At 38.7% G+C, this 25784-nt stretch overlaps 1 protein-coding gene across 2 annotated transcripts in view; it reads right to left on the bottom strand.

The window, feature by feature from the left end:
- Window positions 1–749: 749 nt before the first annotated feature.
- The window catches only part of SPATA6 (spermatogenesis associated 6), a 45805-nt gene continuing 20770 nt past the window's right edge, over window positions 750–25784 (bottom strand). For both annotated transcript variants that reach the window (XM_040610307.1, XM_040610306.1), the window contains exons 9-13: window positions 25691–25731; window positions 23807–23982; window positions 14488–14587; window positions 10656–10744; window positions 750–6848 (exon numbers count right to left, since the gene is read on the bottom strand). In XM_040610307.1, the coding sequence (XP_040466241.1) occupies window positions 6668–6848; window positions 10656–10744; window positions 14488–14587; window positions 23807–23982; window positions 25691–25731 (587 nt within the window). In that variant the 3' untranslated portion in view covers window positions 750–6667. The remainder of the gene's footprint in view (window positions 6849–10655; window positions 10745–14487; window positions 14588–23806; window positions 23983–25690; window positions 25732–25784) is intronic.

The following is a 25784-nucleotide window of genomic DNA, read 5'->3' on the forward strand; positions in this document are numbered from 1 at the left end:
AGATTATGGGGGGCAGGGAATGGAAACCAGAGTGGATTTGTAAAGGAAAATTACTTTTTTTTTTTTTTAAACAGGAGGGCACCATCAGTCTTGAGATGTTGCTTTTCAGTACCAGCTTTAAACAATGGAGAGTTACTTTCTACAAAGCCAGAAGACAACAAAGAGGAGTACAATCCCTTAACATGCCCATCACCTATTAAAAAAACCCAAACAAACAAACAAACAAACCAAATCAAAAAACGCAATAGTAGATCAATGCAAAAATAAGAGCATTTAATGCTTGTCATTTCCAAATGGCTTGGGTTATATCTCAATCTTCAGCACTTGTTTTGGGTGTAATAACTGGGGAGCACCAAGGGATGCATCACTGTATGGGTTATGCATAAATCGTAATTAAGGAAAATCCTCAAGTACAAGAGAAACCGCAATTTTGATTGGCCAAGTTACCAGAACCTATTGATAATTCAAATCACTCAAGTATTATTCAGTGTTTTCTTCTCCCTGCTTTTTTCATCTCTTGACAAGTTTACAAAGAAAAGAATGGAGCAGAGCTTAGCTGCGTTACATCCAATATGCTGCCTACACAAACGCCAGAGAAGCTAAATGAACCCCAGAACATATGGCACTCTGCTGACAGAGCTCAGAAACTGGTTCTGCATGAGCAACAAGGAACATCTTGAAACGCACAAGACATATGTGTTTTAGGAAGAAGATTGAAGTGTTTCATAATAAAACAGGACAAAGTGAAATACAAGTGCTGTATAAAATTTTAATTAAAAACTGGTTTTACCCCTCAACGTGAATATACAATATGTTTCCCAGATGGATTTCATATTTAAGTATTATCCAAACCAAAACCGTAAATGAGACAAATAAAGCCTTCAAAAATGGCACAGAGGCTAAAATGTACGTAAACACTAGATGACTGTGGTGAAAACAAGGAGGCAGACAAAGCAACCTTTTAGCAAATGTTTACTACTGGAGTACTGAATGAAATAGTTCAACTATAGTTTTAGTAACAACACAATCCGCTAAACATTCAAAAATTCAAGTCAGTGTAACAATGCAAATAGAAGCATTAGAATTCACCACCGTTCAGTGACGTACATGGTGCTTTTGTTACTTATAAGCTTCACAGGTTATTTTATACACTGATAAGTAATGGTATAGAAATGCATAATTCGTGGCGTGCCACGCATCAAACCGCTCGCAGTCACCCCTGCTCTCCAGCCTCCCACCTGGCGCAAAGCTCTGTTCCTTCAGCGGCATCGGCCCCACAGGGTCATGCAAATGCCTGACCACAGAACAGAAGTTTTGTGCTGCCTCCTCAGGATCAGTAAATTCTTACAAACCAAGAGGGATGGTGCTTCGCAACAGCAAACTCCTTTCCCTGAAGAGGCCAGAAGCAGGCTCAGGTCACCACTTCTCAGGCTGCAGAGAGCTCTCAGCTAGTCAGAAGCAATCCCCTGGAGCTGAATGGCACCAGGCACCAAGGAGAAGCACCACCTCCACACAGACCACGCAGAGACCCATTACAGGGCCCTTCTGTTGCCAGCCAGCCAAATTGCCACCGCACTTCAGAGAATTTCTCACTGAAGACAAACGGGGCACAAACTGCTCGTCTTTGGCAAGCCAACAAAAGGAGCTACAGCCTCAGCCTTTAAGGGCTTTGGTTGATGATGTTTTGGTTTCTACTGCTTTCTCCATGGAATTCAATGCAACCAATGGGGCTTGTGATTAATATTCCTCTTTCTATTACACAGTAAACTATCAGGGGTTCCCGATCACTTCTCACAACACTGGTTTTTCTGTTGAAACTGAAAGGAATTAGGCAAAGACCAGTTACCTGCTGCTACCTGACACCACCACCTACACCAGACACTGCTTCTGTCAGTGCGGTAGCTCGTGAGGACCACCCACAGAAGTGCTGTCTCCTCCCAGCTTCAGTCATTTTCACTGGAACCAAGAAGCTAAGTTTCATTGATTTGAAAGTTTCCCCAAATTCCTTGACTACTACACGAATCTCTGGAGATACTCCCAGCACTCTGACATGGATCACTCCATAACCACTGAAGTAATTAACATCACGGTAGGCTTTCCTATGACCCAGAAATTCCACATTACAAGACTGACGCAGTTAAGTGACCGCTGCTAAAAGGGTAAGAATTCTGTTGCATAGTTCAATGTTTCAGAAAACACTTTCAAGCTTAAAAATCAGGAAAAGCAGAATTATGTAATAAGCTATTCCTTGCACACGGACTGAACAAGCAGCGATTCCTTCCAACTGACTTTTTCTAACAGACCTTTGGCACGCCACACAAACTTTTCCACTGTTGAGTTGCACACACCATTGCACCCCTTGCTCTTGGGAAAGAAGAACAAGTGATGCGATAGATGTTAGTGGTGCTCATTAGTGCATATAGCAGACAGCACTAAGACATCAGGATGGCAAAAAAAATATTTGTATTAAAAAAAAAATAATTATGAGAGCAATCTGCATGAGTCTGATGAACCCGGATCATGCAGGAGACAGAAGCAGAGTAGGACAGCAACTGTAAAGATTAGCTTCTAAAAGCACATGTAGTAAAGCAGTTCATTATCTTTTTCAGCCATCTCTTAGATTTAATAGATTTCTATCTTGATAAGATTAAGACTTGCTTAATAATTGTCTGATTAAAACATAATAAACCTGGGAAAATTAAAATAAAGCCTTTTACTAACCTGGAGATGAGATGGGACTTTTCACCCAGGCTTCCACAAAATAATTTCTGTAACGTTCACCTCAGGATCCCAAAGCACTTCACAGTCATTTAATTAAGCTTCAACAGAGCACAAACTCCCCATTTTACAGCTGAGCTAACAATGAGAGGGAGTCTGGAAAAGACTATTTAATACTGAGGACAGCTGAATGTTCTCTTATTTTACCCAAAAAATAGATTCCCAACACCTATAGGTAGATTTCTTTCTCCCCTCACCATTTTGGCAGCCTCCAAAGTAACAGTAAAATTCAAACATGTGATGCACAATCTAAAGAACACCTTCATTGTCTTCCAAGCTGCCCAGATTTGGAGTATAAACACTGCCATCCATCCATCTTACAAAGCTGCCCCTGCCTGACCCCATCACTCCAGCCATCCCTATGCCTCTTGTCCCCAGTGGACCAATTTAAGCTTCCCTTCCTCTGGCTGAAGTCTTAGATAAGGCAAATCATTACAGAGTTTGACATTTTTGCCTTTAATCCACAACAGGTCTATTTCCAAAGCCACTACTACTCAACAAAGGATGTGCATTTCTACTGAACACCGGCAGATAGCTTGTCTAAAGCCACCCCAAGATCCTAAACTATACCAAGTTATTTGTAGGAATGCGAGAAGGGTGCAAATAGCAAGCAGATTCCGACCTATTAAAATGAAAGTGATTAAAATATTGCACTGATTGCACGCTACAAGCAACACTGGATGCTGACTAGGATTTGGTGAGAATACTCATGGTTGTAACAACTTGGGGAGGGCATGACAAGGAGACAGACTACAGAAAAACACTAATTCACTCAATCTGGCCCATTATTTCTAGATTTGAGTAGGCAGATTTCCTTTCGGAGGTAAAATGACGGGGGTGGAATTATACCATCCCACTGTCACTAACAGACTACTTTGTGGATGGCAAAAGATAAGGAATGAGCACAGAAAATGCTATTTAAAGTGTCACTCAGAAACCTAGAAATTTGCATTTGATAGAAGGGATTTAAATTGTATTAGAAGGCAAGGTGCACCAAACAATTACAGTTTATTACTATGTTGGTTCACTGCCTGAACCTACACTTATCAGATACTGCAGTAGCAAAGGAGCAGCAGCGCTCAGTGCACTTGAGCTTGCATGCATATTAATAGAGGGTTAGCTGAGCAAACAGGGAAGGGGCCAAATTCTCCTGAAAATAAAGTGGCTTGCAGATTTTATGGACAGATCAGAGCAATTTGGGTCTTAACTCCAATTTCAGAGAAAAGTTTTCCCTTAACCAAACCAGATTTCTAGCACAGTGCTTGGATGAGAACACTCTTTGCTGTTATCACAGCATATAAGCTGTGGAATGACTCTGACCCAAGAGAAAAACATATCCTACAGCAGCTGATTCAGGAAGACATTATACACACTGTCTCCCCTTGCAGCTGGAGCAGGGCCAAAGACACAGAGACTATGCTTCATTTCTTGTTAGGCTGCATACGAAAGCTACACTGAGAATATTCATACCAGTCAAAATTCAATAGATGACACTTTTTTTTTTTCTCCCGTCCAGTTTTCACCTTTGACGAAAAATTTTTAATCTTTGATGAAAACCTGAAGGTTGCCATACTACCATTAGCTAGGGGAATCAAACAGCTATACCCCAGCCACTCCTCTAGACCACCTGAAAACATTACCCTGCTTTTTCACAGTGGCCTCCAACCTTCCTCATCCCCTCTGCGTCTGGAAGTCATGGCAACTTGTGTCCTTACTCATCCATTCAAAAATCCCCAAAGCCTCAGCATTCAGCCTTCCTATGCATCGACCAAACAGGGACTAAGATCTCCTGGATTGCTGGGGAGAGAAAAATTGAACAGTATCTATATGTCACAGAACCAGATTAGACCAAAGGGGAGCAGCCAGCCTTCAGAAGACCGTAACTTTTACTACGCTATGACGCTGGTGAGGGAAAACACAGAGAATATTGAATGAAAGCTGTGGGATACCATAAGAAGAACACTAAATCTTATGGCTCAAACACACACAGGAAACTGCACCAACCTTCAGATTGCAGTAGATTCATTTTAAACCAAAAGCGTGGAAAGTCTGTCTCAGAACGTGCCCTGCCTATTTAGGATCCATTTGAATACATCCACTTTCCCGAACAGAAAGGAAAAGGAAACTATTCCTTTACGGACCAATATGGGGTCACAGACGCAGGCTAATGAATGAATACCAGGTCCTAGTAGCACAATACTCCATGGCCCTTCAGCAGCAAAGCTTGGGTAAATTTTACTTTTCACTTCTGCAAAAATAGTGTACTACTACTTCACAGAGTGACTCAACACTTACCCACAGCATAAGGCTTGTGCAACTAATGCCCTTTGAAAGCACTAATGTGCTAAGTGGCATCAGGGACAGGAAGTTATCAGTGTTAATCCACTTCAACTGGTTTCACAGTTACAAGGAATAGAAATGTCTATATGCAAGACACTTCCTCCGAGAGCCCCCTTTCCTGAAACAGAAGCACACAGCCTTTCAACGTGCTTTCCCACTAGCATAATTGCTCACCAACTGCTTTCTCAAATCAATTATGTTGTCTCAGCATTAAAGGATGGAAGGCAGAGTAGACCAACTTTTTGTTTATCTAGGCATGCTGGCAGGTTACAGTCATATGTTCTGCCATCTGTACTGCTGGCTTTATCCTTTATCCAATCATAACAGGTAAAATGGCACTGGTGTAACTGAATCTGCTCGCTCAGTCAGGGAAGGAGCCAGAACAGGCATTTGCTTTTTCCCCCCATTCTGAAAGGAAGCAAGAGATGGACACTCTTGCCCTTTTAAAACATTCCGTTTTTCAATAGATGGGCAATTTGCCCTGGTCTGCTAATGTGGGATCTGCTCAATGCAAGGCTGAAAAGGTTCCATCCCCAGGGAAAGCATCGAACTGCTGATGAACATTTGGTGGCCTTTAGCAAAAGCGATGTGGTTTCTGCCAACAGGATCCCAGCAGACTGGGAAGGACAGGCTCCAAATTAGGTGGGATTGTGATGCAGGAACTTCAGAAGGCCTGTACAGGGTATATGAGGAGCTTGCTGACTAGCTCCAGTCTTTCCCCCTCCACACTCTTTTCTTATTCATATTTTTTAAAATTACAAGTGTATTGGCAAATGTCATGACTGCATTCAAGAGAACCTGGAAACATTCAAATGCACAGTGTGTGAAGATAACCTTTCTTCCGATACAAAGGCTGCTGGGCTGGGTGGGTTTCTTTTAAAATTTGACAGTATTAGAAAAATTGTGACTAAAGGTGCTTGAAACTACTTTGAAAGCACATCTATAGGTCAGTATCAGTTTCTGCCCTTCTCAAAAATAAACAATCCAAAGGCAATTTTCTAGAAAACAATTCCCTTTGGCCCAGGTGGGACACTTTTAAATCAACACTCACATTCACCTTCCTCTTTACACCCCCGCTCTGAACACTAGGACATATTGCTTCTTCAACCAATTCTAAGTTACTAAATAGCTTTAATTATTTAGTAAGAATTGGCTGCAGCTGAAACCTGAGTTTAACATCAGACAGGAATGTCCAGCAGACCTATTAGTCTTCAAAAGACTATCTTTTCATAGTCTCAAAGGAGCAACACCCTCTTGCTGAACCAGAGGAGTTAGTTGCTGTTGGTTTTTTGGTTTTGTTTTTGTTTGTGTTTTTTTTTGTTTGGTTGGGGTTTTTTGTTTGTTTGGTTTTGGTGTTTTTTTGTGGGGTGGGGAAAAGGGGGAATGTTAAGAGTTTCCTTTTGGCAACCCAGGACAAACCCCCATTTCTCCAAAACCCTGCCCAACCATAACTGTACGTTAAAAATACAGTACAAACACTGGTTACATAAAAATAGTTTTCATTACAAATATGAACACTGTGTACTGTGCATTTCCAGGTCAATTGCTATCAGGAGTGTGGGTTTTGGCCTGAAACAGTGCCAGAAGCTTTTTGGTACATGTTTCTGTAGATTTTCTCAAGACTTTCTTCAAAGATCACTCTGTGAGGCTTCCCTTTGTATACAGCTGCACGACTAGACCAATATTCACCATTATCCAAGTGCCCAGTAGTGTTCTGCTGCACTGGTAAACTGTCAAAAGAAAGAAAAGAAATAACAATCAAATCAGGATAAGGAAGGGGAATCAGAAGCACAAAACCAGCAGAAATCCAAATGTAGAGCTGCTAAACACAGATTACCTTTCACTAATTGAAACAAAAACTACACTGCAGCTACTTCTAAGAAATGGGAGCCCCACGTCATTCGTTCACACGAATTCTCCCCCACTTAACCTGAGTGCACTTGATAATACCTCCCAAATAGAAAAAATTAATTTTCCAAGAGCACGCAGTAATTTTGCTATATTTTGATAAGCAGTGTGACTAGGCACTAAGCCTATGCAAGAGCAACATTTTTGTGTCCTTTGGACAAGGAAAAAAAGGATTTTTGTGTCCTTTGAAGGTTAAAACGTAACCACAAGCAGCTATTTCAATATGAAGACAATCTATCAGAGGTATATTAAATTACTGTGGTTGCAGCTGTAAAGTGCTCTATCGGAAGCATCTTGGATTAAGTATTCTACCAAATACATTATGATATAGTGGCAATTGAGTGTTCCTTCCCCACCCCATCTTCTGTGTCACTGTTTTAATACTAAACACAAATACAGTCTCATATTTCAGTTGGTTTGAGAAATTATTCCTAGATCTATGAAGTGAAATCTATTCTCTGAAAATCACTACAAAACACTGACAAATCTGAAGTATGTATTTCTAAACTTCATGACTATTCGCCTTCTCTTGAAACTTTCAAAACAAAGGCTTGTGTCATATAATGAAATGAGCCATATTAATTTATTAAAGCATGAAACTAGTAGCTCAAAAACCATAAGCAAAAATGGACTACTGAGGTGACATTTTTCACCTCTATCTGCTCAGAGATTTAGGCACTTCAGACACTTAAAAATTAGGACTGAGTTATCTTTAGCCTTTCTTGAGCATTCTCAGCCTGGGAAATCAAACTGGAAATGTGAAGCTTACAGTGACCATCCTCACTTCGGAAACAGATTGCATTTCACAGGGAAGCTTTATATTTTCTTATATATATATCATTTATTAATCTACTATGATCAAACAGTACTTAAAACTTTGTCCTCAATATCAGTAAACACGTGTAACAAAATGAAAGAAACCTTATGTCAAAGGAATCAGAAATATACGTGTTAGCTGCATCAAGACACAAGGTTTTCACTTTAAGAATGGAAAATGGTGATGGAATAAGAGGAACGTGCACGATCAGTTTTCTAAATTCACATTTCTGAGCTTCCACTGTCCCATGGAAAACAAAAGAAGGAATAGTTTTTGCTTTTAGACTTCTTACATTCAAACATTAAGGTGATGCCAACCTTTACCGCACAAACCAACAACAAAATCTCTATGTGGCTCCAGTATCAAAAAGGGAGGAAGGCCACTTTCACACTTTTTCAAAAGAGCTTCAACATTCAAAGTCAGCCAACAGCACGAAGCAAATTTAAACCTGTTTATCATCCTGGAGAGAGTGAACTGTGCTTCACAGTTTGGACACAAAGAAACCAACCTACCAAACAGTAAAATCAATAGGAAAGTTATACAGGCCTGTGTTAAATGTAGACAAGTCAATACCCTGGCGACCCATCAACAGCTGAAGTTTTACCTCCTCTTTTCTGCAGTTTGTGTTACTTCATTTCTGATGGAGAATTCTGAGGCCAACAAAGAGGCACAGCACTAGAAGTGGCACTTGTAACTATAGAACAAACAGCTCTGACACTCTTCTCCTTGGAATCCATTTCCTGCAGTCAGCCCTGTGCTTGCCTTTTCTTCTACTAAAAGCTTAATCTACCCAGAGACACTCAAAATCCAACCACTTTAACTGCAGTAAAGGAAAGACTCAAAAAACAGCAGTAACTTTTACAAGTTCCTTATTCTGGTACTGACAAAGACTTAAAATAAAAGACACAAGCTTTATTTTCCCTTCTCTTTTTGGAGGGGTGTGTGTCTGTGTTTCCATTAGCCAGCCCTTGCACATGAGATACTTAGCACTGGTGTGGACAAAGATACAGCCAAGCCAGGGAACAGTCCCTCTCATGTCTCAACTGGAAACCAGCTGACAACCTGAGCTAAGCAATCTGGGAATTACACTCACAAATCATATTAACAGCAGGATTTCTGCACGCAACTCCCTGCTCTGAAATACCTGTCATATGCTTTTGTTCCCTCATACATCTCCTTTAAGAGTCCCAGAAGTTCTTTTCTGAGTGAATCATATACTAAATATTTCACAAAACACGGACCTTTTCCTTACTCCCAGTGGTTTTCAATCATCTATGTACTTTACTGCCAACATTTGGTCGACAGTACCATGTCCTTCGATGAACTCTGTCTCTGTCCTTGTGTCCTGTTTATGAGCACTGTGGCAAACACTCAGCAATCAGACTGTCCTTGAGTCCTTTTATGTCTCGCCCTTCCGTGAATGGGCCTACAGCTGCTGGCCTCTAAACCCAAGGAGCAGTCCTTCCCCAACCTGAGTGCCACATTTCATATCCCATCGCTTCATGATTCTGTAGTATTAGGGTTTGTTTTTTCTTTTTTCATGGTCTGCAGTTTCAGCATCAATCTCAAAGTCCCAAAGCTGCCTCAAAACAAAAACTTACACTTTCTCTCTCACAAACACATCCTACACAATTTAATTGCAGCAGCTGTCAGAACAAAGGATAAAGGACCAAAAAGGCTACAAGCAGAAAGCAGGAGCGAGCATGGGTATAGAAATACTAACAACTGCAGCAGCAACTTCACATACATGTGCAAATCTAACTTACTAGATCCCTTGCAACAAATTACAGGAATTTAAAAAAAAGCCAACAAGTCATAAATGAACTTTTTAGAGCTTACTAATTGCAAGTAGAAGTTCACTATGATATGCATATTGAATTACCCTGCTTTCAGTGGTATGCAGTGCTGGTTTGGGAAGCCACATTTGTAACAAAATACCGCATCACATTTAATTATCAAAATAAAACCTCTTCTTCCTAATGTCAAGACTTTTCAAATTTAGCAATACAGTTCTAGAACCTCTCTCTTTATATTAAGAAGAACAGAAAAGCCACACAACCCCAAAGATGTTTTACATTACTTAGCATCTTCCCTCAAACTAGTGCCCCAAATGTACAAAATACTGTGTGCATACATAGAGAACATCAACGTTGTTAACTTCTATTACAGAAGTTGTCAAAATCAACTCAAATGGTGTCTAAAGTAAAATATGAAGCCCTAGTCATATATGTGAGTACACAGAATAATTAACCTTCGTAATCCAGGTTTTCAAGGTCTCAGGTTTTCAAGATGTCTTCTGAAATATGGCATGCTGAATTACTAAACAATACTATATATATTTGCTGGTTTTTTGAAGTTGCTTATCTCTTCCAAATATAGGTTTTGTAAAAAAAGAATAAACCAACAAAACAGCCCCAAACCATATTACTAAAACTTCGATGTATTATTGCATTCCTATAGTTTTAAGGAAAAATAACCATTTGGTTATTTTTAAAGTGAATTTGCTCTCTGCTTGATAAAATCCAAAACCTACTGCCCAAGGATCACATTGATGACCAAGTCTAGTTCCAAAATCAGTGTTTTATGAAGACTATATTGACACAGTGCCAAACAGTATGAAAGGCGTAATTATAGTTAACTGTATTTTGCTTTCAGGTGAAAAAGCTCAGTAGGATGAACTCCTACAGAAGCCTTTCCCCCGTGCAATATATTAATTACATAGATCAAAACAGGAAGAGAATTTTTTAGCTAAATTTAAAGGGCGATATTATGAGTATGACTGTTCTGTCTTGGTCAGAGAAAAACTCCATACCTGCTCTGCAGTTCCCTCATGGATAAGGGTGCTTTATGTGAAGATTCTCTTGTCTTAGTCAAGTCTCCTTTTGACGAGTTACTCTCATCCTAAAAAAACCCCAAAAAACAAGCCAGAAATCAAATTCTCATTACCTTGGTTTCTGATTACAATGATCTCAGTTCAAAAATGCATTCTTTCCATTTAGTAGAAGACTATTAAAGTACTTACATTTCTTGGGGGAAAAACAGACAAAGTGTAATGAGCCAAATGCCATTTATGAAGAATTTTAATTAAGTTCAGTACAATTCAGCTAATAATTTTCAGGTAATAAGCTGGAAAGAATTTCTAGACAGTGTAGATCTAGAGAACTACGCAGACAGCACAAGCTTCGATAATCCCCAACAAACACATTGGCAAAATGTTATGAAACCTACTGCTCACTGCTTTACTTCTGTTTCTTGTAGAAAAGGGGAAAGAGAACCTAAAACTTATTATTTATTAGCTTTTATAATGAGCTACCATTATCTATTTAATGTATTTCACCAGGCAGAAGCATTCTACACATCTGAATACTTCGATTCCATATACAGGGCTGAGAACATACTTACCCCACTATAAAAAATGCCTACGATATAATTTATGACCCTTCAGTGGAGTTGTAGAAAGCAGTCTTACCTTTCAAATGCTATCTAGGCATCAATTAACCCATATTTGCCCTCTTAGGTAAGTAAGACAGAAAACAGCTCATCTGAAGGGAGCCAGCTGCTCACCTGAGACAGAATAGTAGAAATTCCACTACACACAACCACGTTCACTCTACTCTGAAGAGCAAAGACACTACTTAAGAGGTGACATTAAGTGATGCTTTCAGCAGAAGCCAACTGCTGTAAGGATTAGTAAACAAAATCACCTGGAAAATCAACTGGAAAAAAAGACGGCAGTAAAAATAATCACACTTGCTGGTAACAGAAAACTGTGAGAAAGACAATAAATATACTGGTAGATGGCAATAAGATGCAGAGCAAGCTGAACGGCAGGCATATGGATGAGGAAAAACCTAACACAATTTATTGTGGTGAAATACAAGGTAATAACTGTGTTTGTAAACAGGAAAACTCTCTTCCTTCAGCAGTCACAGACTACAAAGCACTCAAGAGGAAATGGGGTACAGTGGTAAATAAAACTCTGCAGCATTTGCTAGAGGCAAATTATGTTCTGGAAAGCAAAAAAAAAAAAAAAAGATGGAAACATTACAATACTGTCAGAATGTCACAGCAGAAAGTTACGGTGGACACCCTAAGGAATCTGCAGCACAGCTCCAGTCACACTATTTTTACAGAGCACTATGGAAAGAGAATTTTGGAAAACACAGCTGGATGCTTCTGGGAATGATTATTTAGCATGAGGCTCTTCAGAATGAAACAGAGTAAGAGATAATTTTTAACCTTTCGAAGTTTGGAAGAGGATCCAGACTAGAGCCAAAATCTACTCACCACATTGCCAGTGCACTTGCCTTACTATTGCCTCACTTTCAAGATGAGCCATGTACCTCATCCATCCACTCTGTAGCAACGCAGCCTAAATTTTGGGCCATTTTGGGAAGAACAACCAATCCTGGTGTATTTTACAGTACCCACTGCAAGCAGACTCAATTTTTTTTTTAAGCAGGTCAGCTGGTGTTAGCACAGCTTTCACAAGTTAGCTGTGTGCAATTATCAAACACCGTGAGACTTCTCTGTAACATGCTCCCACTCCTTTTGCTCAGTGGAAGGAAATGGAGTGAGAAAAATGGTCCTTTTCCAGCATTGTTCTGACCAGGCAGGTAATTAAATACTCAAAAATCTTACCTAATACCTGATATCTGGATTTTTTAAGGCAGAAACATGAGGCTTTCCAACAGGAGAGGAAACAGAAAGGCATCACCTCTGATTATTAATCCATGTGAGTATTCAGCAAGTGTCCAATACTGGAAGTGACAAGGTGTGCTAACGGAAAGCCAACAGAAAGTACCATGCTTCAAGAATCTAACACCATGCTTTGCAGTTTTGTGTGAATTTGTGCAATATTGCAGGAAGAAGGGAATACCAGCTTATGTGTAAGTCATTATAGAGTAGAATGTTTTATATTATACAAGTAAAATATGTAAACAGGAAGAAAATGATCAAATTCTCCTTTACTCATTATGATATTTAATAGTCTTTATGGTTGTATGGAGAGACTGTGTAATAGCCATCCAGCTCTCCTAACAAACCAGTAAGTCTTATCATAAAATCATGGTCCACTGTTTAGGGAAAGTAGTCAAGGACCACTGGAGATAGTTCAGGCTGCGCAAACTTTCATTATGTGTAAGTGCTGGACCATCATGAAATCCCATTTGTTAAGTTCACTGAAACAACAGAGAAGCATTTTACATGATTTGTACCTATTTTGGGGTGGCTGAAACACATAAAAATGTGATGGGCATCTTCTATTTGAAAGGCAGCAGCTCACAAGATCATAACATTCATATAAAAACTCAGGGAGGTACAGCATGAACTAGATCAAACAGTCTTAGCATGCACAAGAAAAGGTTTTTCAGAGTTTAAAACAAAAAGCACAACTAAGCTAAAAATGAAGATTGAACACAAATGAAAAAATAATCAGATTAAGAGAGCACACAGGCAACGCAAGGAGCTGCCCAGATGGCTAAATGTGGGAAAATAAGTAAATAACCAGAGACTTCAGAGCTAAGGCAGATGTTCTTCAGTACATCTTGCAGCAGCTGACTGAGAGAACAACCTTCACTTCTGCCCCAGCCCCCTGCAGTGGTTTTATGTAGTCGGTGGAGTCATCCCATCCCAGCCAGCACGGCCCGCGTGCCAGCGTACTAGTGCTACGCCTGTCATTTCTGTGCTGAAGTCGAGGCGCGGAGGCCAGGGCTCTCACTCTCTATCACGCTTCCCACTGACACAGTAAACCACGTCAGAGGGGAAAGGTGGACAGCTCTAAGTTAAAATTGCAGTGACATTCAAAAAGCAGGCTTCTGTCAACACTCCTTTTTCTAAGAGAGGAAACTGAAGCAAAAAGGATGTCCTCCTCCATTCTGAGAGACTCGTGTCTCTTCTAACTAATCAGTAACATCTGTGTTAGATTGCCAGACAAAAATAATTTCATCCAAGCTCCTAATCTTAATCTTGCCTCTCATTCTTACATCCTTTTATCTTACCTTTCTTTTACCTCAGCTCACAGTTAAGACCCTAAGTCCTTTGCAGATGAACAACCTTGTTCAGCTGGTACAATGCTTTGGCCAGGGACATCCTGTGCCACAACCAGGTTTCTCAAAATCACAATAACAAAAATTTTTATCTGTCTAAAATCACACTTCAAAATTCCATCAGACTCAAGGACAAAATACTCTGATCCTGGGCATAATCTCATTCGATAAAGAGCTCTGCTCATTGAAAGCCAGGTAACTAAGGGGAAAAAGCACACATCTGAAGAATAATATTAGCTCTAACAACAGCTGGACACAAGCAGCTGCTGATGTGCAGCTGCACATGTTAAGCCCTGATGTTCTACAGATCTGTAACATATTTTTTGCTTAAACTGGAAATGGAAAACCAGATATAAAAAGAAACTTAATTGTCCTCAATAACCTGCGAGAGGGTTACCTATACCAGCTGTCTGTAAAGGCTACACATAAGGATCCTACTGCAATCAGGGTGAAACAGTTCATCTTACACACTGAATCCACATTTCTACAATCAAGGCTGCCTCAAAGGACATTATAATAAATCCAAGACTTTAGGCACAGTTCTCTTCCTCAGCCATCTTGGAGAAAAGAAAGGACTGAGTTTGAAGTCAAACTTACGAATATTAGGCGCTGTCTAGCACTGTGCGTCCTTAAAATATTTTTCACTCTTTTATGGATCTCATCTCCATTTGCTGATGAAGGCCAACCAGAACTAAATCTGCAAGAAGAAGAGGAAAAACAAACAGAAGAAATACTTTCTTTTTGAAAAGCTCAAACATGTTTTTGACTCAGATTATTATTTTTTTTTAATTATGAAGCATACGTTACTTCCCTCTATTTGGAACATAAACAATGTTCAGATTTGATTCTTCTTCTCCTCTGGGGTACAAGTAAAGAAACATTTACAAGCAGTATAAATGGTATGCACCCACAATACCAACAGAAGATGCAAAACATAGAAACTGTTGATGATTTTGTAATGTGAGTAATATTCCCATAATGTTTGTACCGTCCCTACAAAATAGGAAAGCTATACAGCTATTGTATTCCCAGTAATCAGGTTTTGTTTTCCTCTTTTTAAAGGAAGTATTACACACATGAAATTCTTTTCACTGGAATAAATCAACAGATAACCCCAATGCATGCAAATTCAAAAGACCATGGAATTAAAAACTGCGAATTCCCAATCTTTATTTCACAAGATGGAACTGCATTTTGAGTTGGTTTTTAACATTAAAAGCAAGGTAGCTAGTGACTTAAAACTAACAGCTACTTTTGGATTTTACCCTTTTATGTTTTGCAGCACATTTTTTTCCACTTTACTGAAAAAAAACCCAAACCCATCATCCTCAGCAAGGCAGGAGCTCGCAGAAATTTCATCTGAATAGTTATTCTCAGACTGTTAAGGGAGGCAAGTAAGATTTTAGGAATAAGATCACTTAATCATTTACAAACCAGCCACGTTAGTACACTCAAAAATGTGTTTAAAAAAAAAAAAAAAAAAAGGAGATCAACATAAGTAAAGATTTACTGTGGTAAAGTTATGAAACATTTACTTACACAATCTTATCACAGTGGACAGAAACAGGGCACCAAATCAAGATTGTGCATCTTCATTTCAATGTTTCCTAACCCCTGAGAACCTGATTTTGCACCAAGAAAATAAAAACTCATGACGTGGTATCATGCTAATATGAACACGGGTCACCAGGCAAGCTGTGAGCTGGCAAGCCACACCGCTGCAGTTTGAGCTGACGGAACTACAGCCAGCAGCAGCACTGGGCTGCCATACTCTGGGTAGATTGGGAACACAAGAAACAGCAACATGCTTTGACAGTTGGCTTCACAAATTTGATGCAGTATATAAACACCATGACTCTGAGATTCTACAGTGGGCTCTGGACAGGTTTGTGTGACTGCGACTGCAAGCCTTTCTGCCCTCTTCTCTCCAATTTATCCCATTCCCTGTGTTATCCAGTCTGTCAGTCTGAAATCCCCAATCTGACTGTGCCTGGCTTAGTTTACCTACATCAAACTTCCAGAAATTTCAATATAGCTAAAGAACCGTACAGCTCCTTCCAAAAAGGGACAAACCAAGTACATATGAAAGCTTACAGTTCAAAACAAGAAACTTAGCAACATTAAAATTAATGGAAGCAGGATTCTGAAAATGGAAAGTGCCTTGAAGGTTACAGGCAGGGCAGGGAGCTCTTTGCAGTCTTTTGCACCATTCCCTTTACTACCAGAGAGAGACAGAAATGTAAGTAGGAAGTGACCAGTTACTTGCTTCTGAGTAACCTTCTTCTGTTTCCTTGTATCTGACCAGCTTATTTGGACTCACTTATTATTGCTTATCTTTCCAACATATATCTCTCTGTTGTAAACAGACCCAATATTTTCAGCCTATTTATGAGTTTTCTTAAATCAGTCTATCTCCGAATGCTTCTGTTTTTCTGCAAGAAAGGGTGCCAATAAATGACACAATATTGGAAGGATGAATTGTATGTTCTATAGGACGATGTATTGTTCATATTTCTAATGTAATTAACATTGTTCATGTTTGAATCATTACAGGCAAGAATTTTCACAAAGCTGGCTGTAACATTTGTATCAGCATCCTGAGCATTTAGAATTAATTTCAAACCCCACAGCACGTATGGCAACCATACTGTTCAATTCTTTTGCACACTAGAATCTAACAAGCTATTGCACTAAAAGATCTCACCTAACTTTTTCTAAAAGAAAGCAAAATGGTTTCTGAATTTTGTTAGGGGAGGAAAGCATTGCTTTAAAAGAAACAGGAGTAAGTCTCTTAAGCAGGCAGGAACATTCATTTCCCTAACAGAGTCAAACCAGTTTGATTTACTGCATTACAATGAATGTGCTCCATCACTAGTGGGTTTTTTTGTTCGTTGTTTTTTTCAAAACACAAAACCAATAATGACAACAAACAACCAAGGATTTTTTTTCTTTTTTCCTTTGAAGAAGAGAGGTAAAGGAAAGTGGTACTATTACTTTATGGCTTCCAATTAGCATTTATAAACATTTGCTAATATTGAAGAACCTCCAAAATACCTGTTTAAAAATCTGCATCCTAGGTGCAGTAAGAGTGAGTCATTTCCCATTTGACAAATAAAAGATAGACACGTGAAGTCATGGCATTTTCTCTTATTTATACAGCAACTGCTGTTCTTCCAACATCCAGGTTCCTGGCACTGAGAAGCTGGAATACATTGCCCTTGGGAAATAAATTTTATGAAATTCATATGTAAGATTTCAGATCATTGTTATTAATCTTAAATTTACAAATATCCTTGGAGATAAATGTATTTACTTTCAGAAAAAAGAAAACCCGGCTTGTTATTGAATTCTCTTAGAAAATACATGGCTATGTCTGCGAGAAGAAGAAGATTTAAGTACTTAATTCAAGAACTATTAAATTTCTTTCTTCAGGTGATTTTACCGATCAATCCACTAGTGCGCGCTGTGGTATAAGAAACGTTAGCCACTCACACAGCCCAAACTGGCTTTACCGCCCCCCCAAAAATAAAAAAAAAAAAGGGAGGAGAAAAAAAATATCAAAACCTGATGTATGACTGAAAATAGTATCAGCTTCTTCTTAATTTGCTTTTCTGTTATTGTTACTGTCTAATTTTAGTAATAACTATAAGTCTAATCCACATTTAAAGTCACAATGTTAATATTTACACCAACCACAACTCAAACTAAAATAAAATCATGCCCGAAATGTAACAACCATAATCTGAAGTGAAACCTTTTTATGATATTCTAACTCTTCTATTGGAAATATCTCATAAAACAGGCCTTATAGCACAGCTTCTTTGAGTATAAATAAAGGGATGCCATTTGCCCAAAATCACCAATAACGAGTTTCTAAAATGACTAGCTACTTATTTATGTGATTAAGGTGTCACTATCATATTGCAATGTTGAAAGGAAAGTCATTTCATTTCAATGACTGTTTGTCCTGATAAACGAAATAAACTTCTACAGCTGTATTCTTTGTCATACTTTCAATTTTCCCTGGGACTTGCAAACATTCTGCAGTTACATCAGTTTAAATTGTTTATTGATTCCAATAGATTGTATAAACACTTTGGAAATATAGCTCAGTGACCTAGAAAAAGCCAGATCAATCAGAGAACTTCTCAAGATTAATTTCAAAGATGTTGTGTCGAGTCTGATCAAGGAAACAGAACCATTTTCCCTTGTAATGTGACTAAAGGCATTTATTTTCTTTTATGAGATAAGGATTTTTTTTTAAGGTCAGACAGACAACATCTACCTTGATACAAAAAAACCCCAACAACACCCAACCAAAACATGCAGCCAAGCAGACAGTCTTTGTGCTAAAGATTAAAGTTATTTTCATGTATAATTTTATCCATTAGGATGAAATACTCCATTAGAAATACAAACAGGATACATCCACCCATGTACTCTAGTCAAACAGCAGCTTGCAAACTTGAGAGCTGTAATAAATAGGAATTTTCAAATGTCATACAATCCAATCATCCACTTGCACATAGCAAAAATGTTAAAATCACATTTCAGCAGGAGATACTAATACATTTCATATCAGCAGAATTAATGCAAAAGCCTACTGCAGAATATTTGCAATGCCTATCGTGACCCCTTCCCCCACCATCACACCTCCCAGCCTTGTGAACAGCTCTGTGCATGTGGCATCCATGAAGAATTCATCAGCTTCAAAGGCACAGACTTCATGCTGAGCAAAACCACGTACAAGGACAAACTATCAGAGGACAGAAACCAACAAGTTCTGTAGTATCAGATTCAGAATTGGAGAGAACACTACTGTAACTGGGGGGAAGAGGGAGAGAGAACTCTTAAAGCTTAGTATAATCTGAAAAAAACAAACACTGCAAGAACTTGTACATGGAACAAGAGAGATGCTCAAGAAAATCAAATATATTTAATTCTGAAATAGAAAAAAAATCCTCACATTTTATATCCAAGTAGGCATTTATACAGTGTTCACAGTAAGTGGAGAAGTTGCTTTATTCTCATTTAAGAGGACACAAAGTGGTAATTCAGTATGATGAACTTGATTCTCATTGTATGCTGATCTGTATGGAGGCATAACAGAAAGGCTGAGCTATGCTCAGGAGTTTCATTGGTCTACTTAGTAAAGGATGCAATTTTGTTTTTTCTTAAAATGACTGACAGCTATGAACCTTAGTGTAGTTGCCCCACAAAAGTGTTTTAGAGACTCTTATTAGTACAGATCAGTTCCAGAATTTTAGTGAAAATATACCAACATACAAATCTTTACATTCTCACAATATGTAAGGTAAAGGAAGTAGGCTGCTTTCACAATGCCAGGATACTACTATGAAGCAGAAACAATTACACACAGACAAGGCCTTAAATCAAAGCACAGAAGCCTAAATATTTGGAAGCAGAAGCTGACAGCTTAGCTGTGTACCCATTTGCTCTCCCTTTTCAGTAAGAAGTAAAAAAAAAGTAGAAATTTCTCATCCTTTCTATACAGTTTCTCTTACTTTCAAAAGCCCTGTTTACAGTTAGGCTTTGGAGCACTGGAGATACATTCAGTGCTGGGCTTTTAAATCAATAAATGCTTTCTTCTCCCTCCCAAATTTCATATCTAGCCCTTAAAACTGTGGAAAGACACATCATCCTCATGTAAAAATTGAAACCTAAGTGGCAGACTGTTTCTGAGATTTCAAGGAAGGCCAATACTCCAGCTGGAGAGTTGCCCCAAAAAGGTCAAAGTTGTTTTGGTACTAAATCATGAGTATGTCATAAATGGGCTGCACCTCCTTACTCTCTTTGGAAGCTTTTCCATTAGCTCCCATCTTTTCTGAATTTATTAATTTATACACTTAAGCTAGCTTAAACAGCAATCATTTTCAAATTTACTTACCACTGCAGCAAAATAAACCAATGAAGATGACAAATAGTAAAGATGTTGGTCAAAAATATGAAACAAGGCTTAGGTACTGCTCAGTTTTGCAGAATATAGTATGAAATAACTGACCTTCAAGCACTGATTCCAGAAATTAACTTAAAGAATGCAAGATATGTAAACTTCCCCAAAAGGTGAGACTCATAAACCCACAAGATTTAAGAACAATCTGACTACCAAATAAATTCCCCCAAAACAGAGAAATTATTTTTACGTGGTTTGAAATAGATAGGAAATCTAGTTGCAGTCTCTCCCTAGAGCAAGCTTTTTTAAAAAAAGTCTGCTAAATTTTTTAGTGTTCTACTCTGTAGTAGAAAGTTCTCAGAACTTAAACATACACTCTCACAGAAGTAAACCCTGTCTTAAGGATGCATGTCACTCTAAAATATTAGCTGAACTACCTGTGTCTGGATTTTGCTAGGCAACAAAAATAATACCCAAGATCCTGGGGTGACACATTTCAAGATCACTGAAGCCAAAGCTTCTGATAACTGGAATTTTCAAGGACTTCCTGCAGGATCTAGTATTTCTTTAGATCTATCATTAGTAATATCTAACTTCATGCTGCCATTTCCCTCGTACTTGGAAAAAGATAATATGAAAAGATGGCAGTGAAACAACAGAGGAATATTACGAAGGGTATCTGATCCAGACAGTTAACCTCTGTCTTCAAGCAGAACTTAGGTTTTTGTTAAATTTTGTAGTAGGTAAGATCACATATCAGCAATATAACCAGAAGAACATAAAAGAAGATATTGAGCTGCACCTCACTCTGGAAACAAAAGCAAAAGCCTGCCATTCCAGAGTAGGAAAAGGAATCCTTTAATCCCAAATACAGAAGCAGTAGCTTTGCCTCTCAACATAACAGCAATGGTCAAATCCTCTATGATTGCTGTAGTCTCTTGAGCAAAGAATTTCTTTTGTGCCAGCACATAGCTCCATTCAGAGGACTTCTGTCATTACCTTACAGAATCCATCTAACTATTTCTCCTTTTCTTTATGAAAGGTACTTTGCTGCAGGTTTCAGTGCTGCAAGGAAGGTTTAGCTTGCAAATTCCCAAGAATAGCACCATCTTTCTTCTAGGAGTCCATGAGGACACACACATACCATGAACGCAAGGGCTGGACTTAAATTTTACTTTCCTGCAGCAGCATTGAGAGAATACAGGGCTAAGCATACAGGATACTTACTTATGCACAAAAGAATATTTATCTACACACAAGCAAACAGACTGTGGGGACAAATCAACTGCATTGACATGCTGCTGGCCACACATCATGGGCAGGAACTAATGAGTGTGTATGTACCATTAGTCTGCACAAGAGCTAGAATCAAAATGGTAAGTGAAGCTGTACACACACATCACTGCTGAGTGTCAGTCTGCAACACCAGTAAATGCTTTCCTTAGGTGACCTAAATAATGGAAAATGTAAAAATACAGTAGAAAAATAAATATTCAAAACTTTGCTGCCTTGCTCAACAGTAAATCTATTCACGGTTCTGGTTCTGGCTCAAACCCAGTGGGAAAGGGGAAAGGATTGATTTGTGGTCTCTCTAGCAGGCTCACTGGAAGGGACTGCAAACTGCTCAAAGGGATACAAAATTGCTCAGAGGACCTTATACAAGACACAAATTTCTGTATCACTGAAAAGTATCATGGTGGCTTACAACTACTCAGCAGGGCTCTGGGAAGTACTCCCAAGAATGCAGACATTCACTTTTCTTTTTTTTAAAAAAAAGGAAAAAAAAGGAGAACTAAAGGTCGAGGTGGGGAGTCAAGTTTCATACTGACTGTGGGTTGACTAGCATTAAAAAAAAAGCAGCCTGGAAATGCTAAGCTCTTTGTCTTTGTAATTCAAAATAAAATTGAGGAAATAAATACCAAATACTGTGAAATAAGACTCTATATTCTTGCAAATACACTAACACTGATATTCTTTCAGTAGTACTGATTTTCTCTGTATTGCTGTGATCTGAACAGCAGTGTTTGCATGCATTTCCAAACATTGACCTCTGATCCATGTTTGTCATTCCAAGTATCTCTCAGTATACAGTCAGCTAAAACCATTATCATCTCAGCAGCATGAAATAGAGATCAAATTTTTTAGACTATGCCCTTTACCTTCTCATTTTGAATTTTTTCTGATGACAAAAGTAAATGCTTACATCTTTAACATAAAGAGATGTTACATCTCTAAAGAGCTGAGAACATTTCTTCTAATAAGAAGAAAAAACGTAATTTCACAAGACCACAAATCTCTTCTGGAGAGGAACTCATGAAGAGAAAATGCAAGAATGTTCAGATAAGTTGAAGAGTAACTGTCAGATGACTAAATGACTACGCATGTAACAGCAGCTCACAGCACACAAGACTTTCCTGCTATCAATATAACAGACCCTGTCAGCTTTAAATATATCGCATTTTAAAATTCACCCTCCCTCCCCAAAACAAGTCCAGCTGAAAAAAAAGGATAAAGACCCTCACTGTTACAATATCTCTTCCCCAGACTTGGGTAACTAAGGCACAAACATTGTCAGAAGAGTGGGGAGGTAGACAAGATGACAAAGAAACCTCCACCAAACCCCAGATACATCCTAATCTCTGTGTAACAGTTTTCAAGAAATATTACTACACAGAACAACAAGCAAGCAAGTTTTCAAGCAGAGGAAGATACTACAACACCAACTTGATCTTCATGAGTATTAAAAATTCAGTCCCCATCTGCCATCTGTCATCTTTCTCTTCAAAGAAAAAAAACTGAGGCAATTTTTCTATCTTGGGGGGGGGGGGGGGGGGGGGGGAGCCAAAAAAAAAAAAAAAGCATTAGGCTGTGTGTAGGCTATGAAATGCACCCTGTGAGCACTGACTGAGGTACCAATGGTACCAAGGATGAAACTGCCTGGAAGGAGTGTGAATTAGCCACCAAAGTACACCTCTAAGTAGGGCCTCAGTAAACACTTTGGCATTTAGGGCAGGACCTCAGTTCAATCCTCAGCTTCTCCCGATTATTTTATGTATTTGCTTATCCAGGCCCAGCTTTGTATATAGCTTTTCTGCTCCCACAAAGCCATCTAGTAACTTACTAAACTGAATGTACAGTAGGAGCATTGCACACCAAGTACATATTCTACACAGCAGGAGGTAGGGAATACTCTCTCTGAAGGACTGGAGGATTTAAGCATGAAAAAAATCTGCTGCTTTTTGATATGTCTTCCATCTTATTCCAATGAGACACTGAAGCTGTGAGGCTTGCCCAAAATATTAGCCCAGGGATTGAAATCCACTGAACTACGGCATGTTAGAAACTGTCTCCACCCCAACCCCAATAGAGACTACTAAGAAAACTATTTTAAATATAGCAATTAATATATCACACAATTGCTGCAGAGGCCCATACATCAACTCAAACAAAACAAAACGTTAGAATAAAGCAGAAAGATTGGAAAGTAATACACTGACTAGATTAAAGCTAGTGTGTGTAACATGCTTGGGCTAGTCACACATCTCACTACAGCACAGCCACAAGTATATGCTCACAAGCACCAGTCAGAAGTCAGAAGGAAAAAAAGTTCCCAAGTACTTCCCATAAAGCCTACTTGACATGTATTTCCTGAGATTCTAATTGTCTCTGAAACAGTGAGTATTTATTTAAGTATCCTTTGTTTCAGATGGACATTGGCAACCTGAAATCTGGACCTTCATTGTTTCAGAGAAGGTTAGAAACAGATATGTCAAAGATCCTTTTCATTGCCATATTAATAGGATTGTATTCATTAAGCAGAGAGGTAATGGCCAACACAGCACCTGAGGGAAGGTCAAACGACAACATAGCTGCTGGGGAAAGATTTTTTCAGTCTCTTCAGCCTGCACAGCTTCAAACATGCAAACTATATTCATGCAAGTACTGTTATCATCTGCTCATGTTAATAATTCCAGAATTTCACAAACGAAACCAAGTCATTACCTTTCCCTTAGAGAAGATCGATTTAGCACAGAACTTGGAGAGTGCTTCTGAAATGCTGGAGGTGCTGAATGCTCTAATGAACATGCAGAATGGGACTGTCTGTTGGGTGGATCTGAGATCACAGCCTCATTCCAAACATCAGAACTGCCACAATCTTTTCCATGAGGAGATTTTGCCTGTAAAAAAACCACCACCAAGTCTTGCTAAAATTTATTACCAATATCAAGATGTACAGTTTTCATGGTTTTATTTTTCAAACCAAAATGTTAAGGGTTGCACGTATATGCAGGAATACCTACCTGCTGGGGAAAGAACAAGGACCCTTATTTCATAGAAAGAGCCCTGGTCCAAATTTAATCAACAAGTGTCAAAGGACTCTTGGTATCTAACATACCATGTTACAGCAAAGTCTACTATAGCAGCCCTTTTATCACCTTTTGTGACTGCATAGTTTAAAGGCTTACCCTTCCCAGGAATCTCACAGATTCAGAATGATGTCTGAGAGTCTAAACAACGCAAACCTCAGACTTCTCAGTCTAGATTCCTTGTTGTTAGCCTTTCGGTTTTATCTCATGATTTTATGTTCCTGAAGGCAAAACTCAGGCCCATCTACTCACTCTTCACTATACTAGTTATTTCTTTCATAGTTACTCTTAACCTGAAACATATCACTAAAATGTCTCCATGGGTTATCCCCTTTTACCTTGCATCAGGACTTTTACAGGACCTGCTTCCAAAGCTGAGGAAAAAAAAAACAACAAACCCACAACAAAATAAGTTATTCATTAGGTCTTTCCATATTGCAGGGGTTTTCTCCTCAGCTTTGGGAATCAGCTTTGCTCAAACAAAGCTATACTATATTTCTGGCAAAAGATAAATTCTCTTCAGCCCTGATTTTGTGAGAATCACTAGTGATTACTGGCACCAAGAACATGATGAATTAACCTGAGTTCAGCTGTCTGCATTCTCCAGTTACTGCTCCTAAAATCTACTTTCCCACTGGGAAGTTGGGGGCAGGGCAGAGGGATGGCGAAGACGACATGACCTTAAAATAACCAACATTTCAAAAGAAAAAACAAACCCAGATAGATATTTAGTATAAATTATCTATTTTCTTTACAGTTTCTCATTTACAGCCATGGAATGATCCAGAAGTGACACAATATATTAGACTCACATGGTATGCAAAACTGCAATCCTTGGTAATAAAAGTTTAAAATCTGACAAAAGTGTGCTTAACATATCAAGGTTTATCCTTATAATTCCCCTTTTTTCCTCCTCTGCCTTATCATTAGTTTTCCCAGACATTAGGAAATCTAAGAGGGCATATATAATTAAATGCTTAAACCCACAATTTCTACATTACTTCAGGAAAGCAGGCAAAAACAACAAAATGAGGATGGAAAGAATAAAAAACAGCCCAAAACAAAGGAACCCGTGTCACATTAATCTTCAAATTCATTTACTAGACAAAGCAGCTAAAATCTGGGAAAGGAGGGATGTGAAATAACAGAACAGTGGCTTGTCAGTTCTGCTAGTGCTACCTTTCCATACAATTCCAGAATCAAACGTGCTCTCAGAATGACTGGGAAGGCAAATGCAGACTGCCTTTAAAGGCTCTTCTACAGCTTTGTCCCAACCCTTAAAGCTGAGGAGAAGCAAGTTCTGTACCTACAGACATGACTATCTTATAAAGCATTGTTTCACTTTTCTATTTGTAAATAATCTGTCAGCGGGCCTAAAGTGGGTTAGGTCAGATTTAAAACATTCTTGCTTTTGATGCTACCATAGATAAAGTTTCAAAAATACCTATGCAAGACAATCCTTCTCACTCAGACCTTCCCAAGAAACAATGTGTAAACAATTGCACTTCATAGTACTCACTTTGGCTTTCTTGGGTCTGTAGCTGCCAAGAAGAGAAGGATCTGGGGAAAGAAAAAAGGTGCATCTCAGAAGAAATTAAAAGGAAAATCCAAAT

This window comes from Falco naumanni, chromosome 11 (assembly GCF_017639655.2).
Source record: "Falco naumanni isolate bFalNau1 chromosome 11, bFalNau1.pat, whole genome shotgun sequence".
In the NCBI taxonomy this organism is placed as follows: domain Eukaryota; kingdom Metazoa; phylum Chordata; class Aves; order Falconiformes; family Falconidae; genus Falco; species Falco naumanni.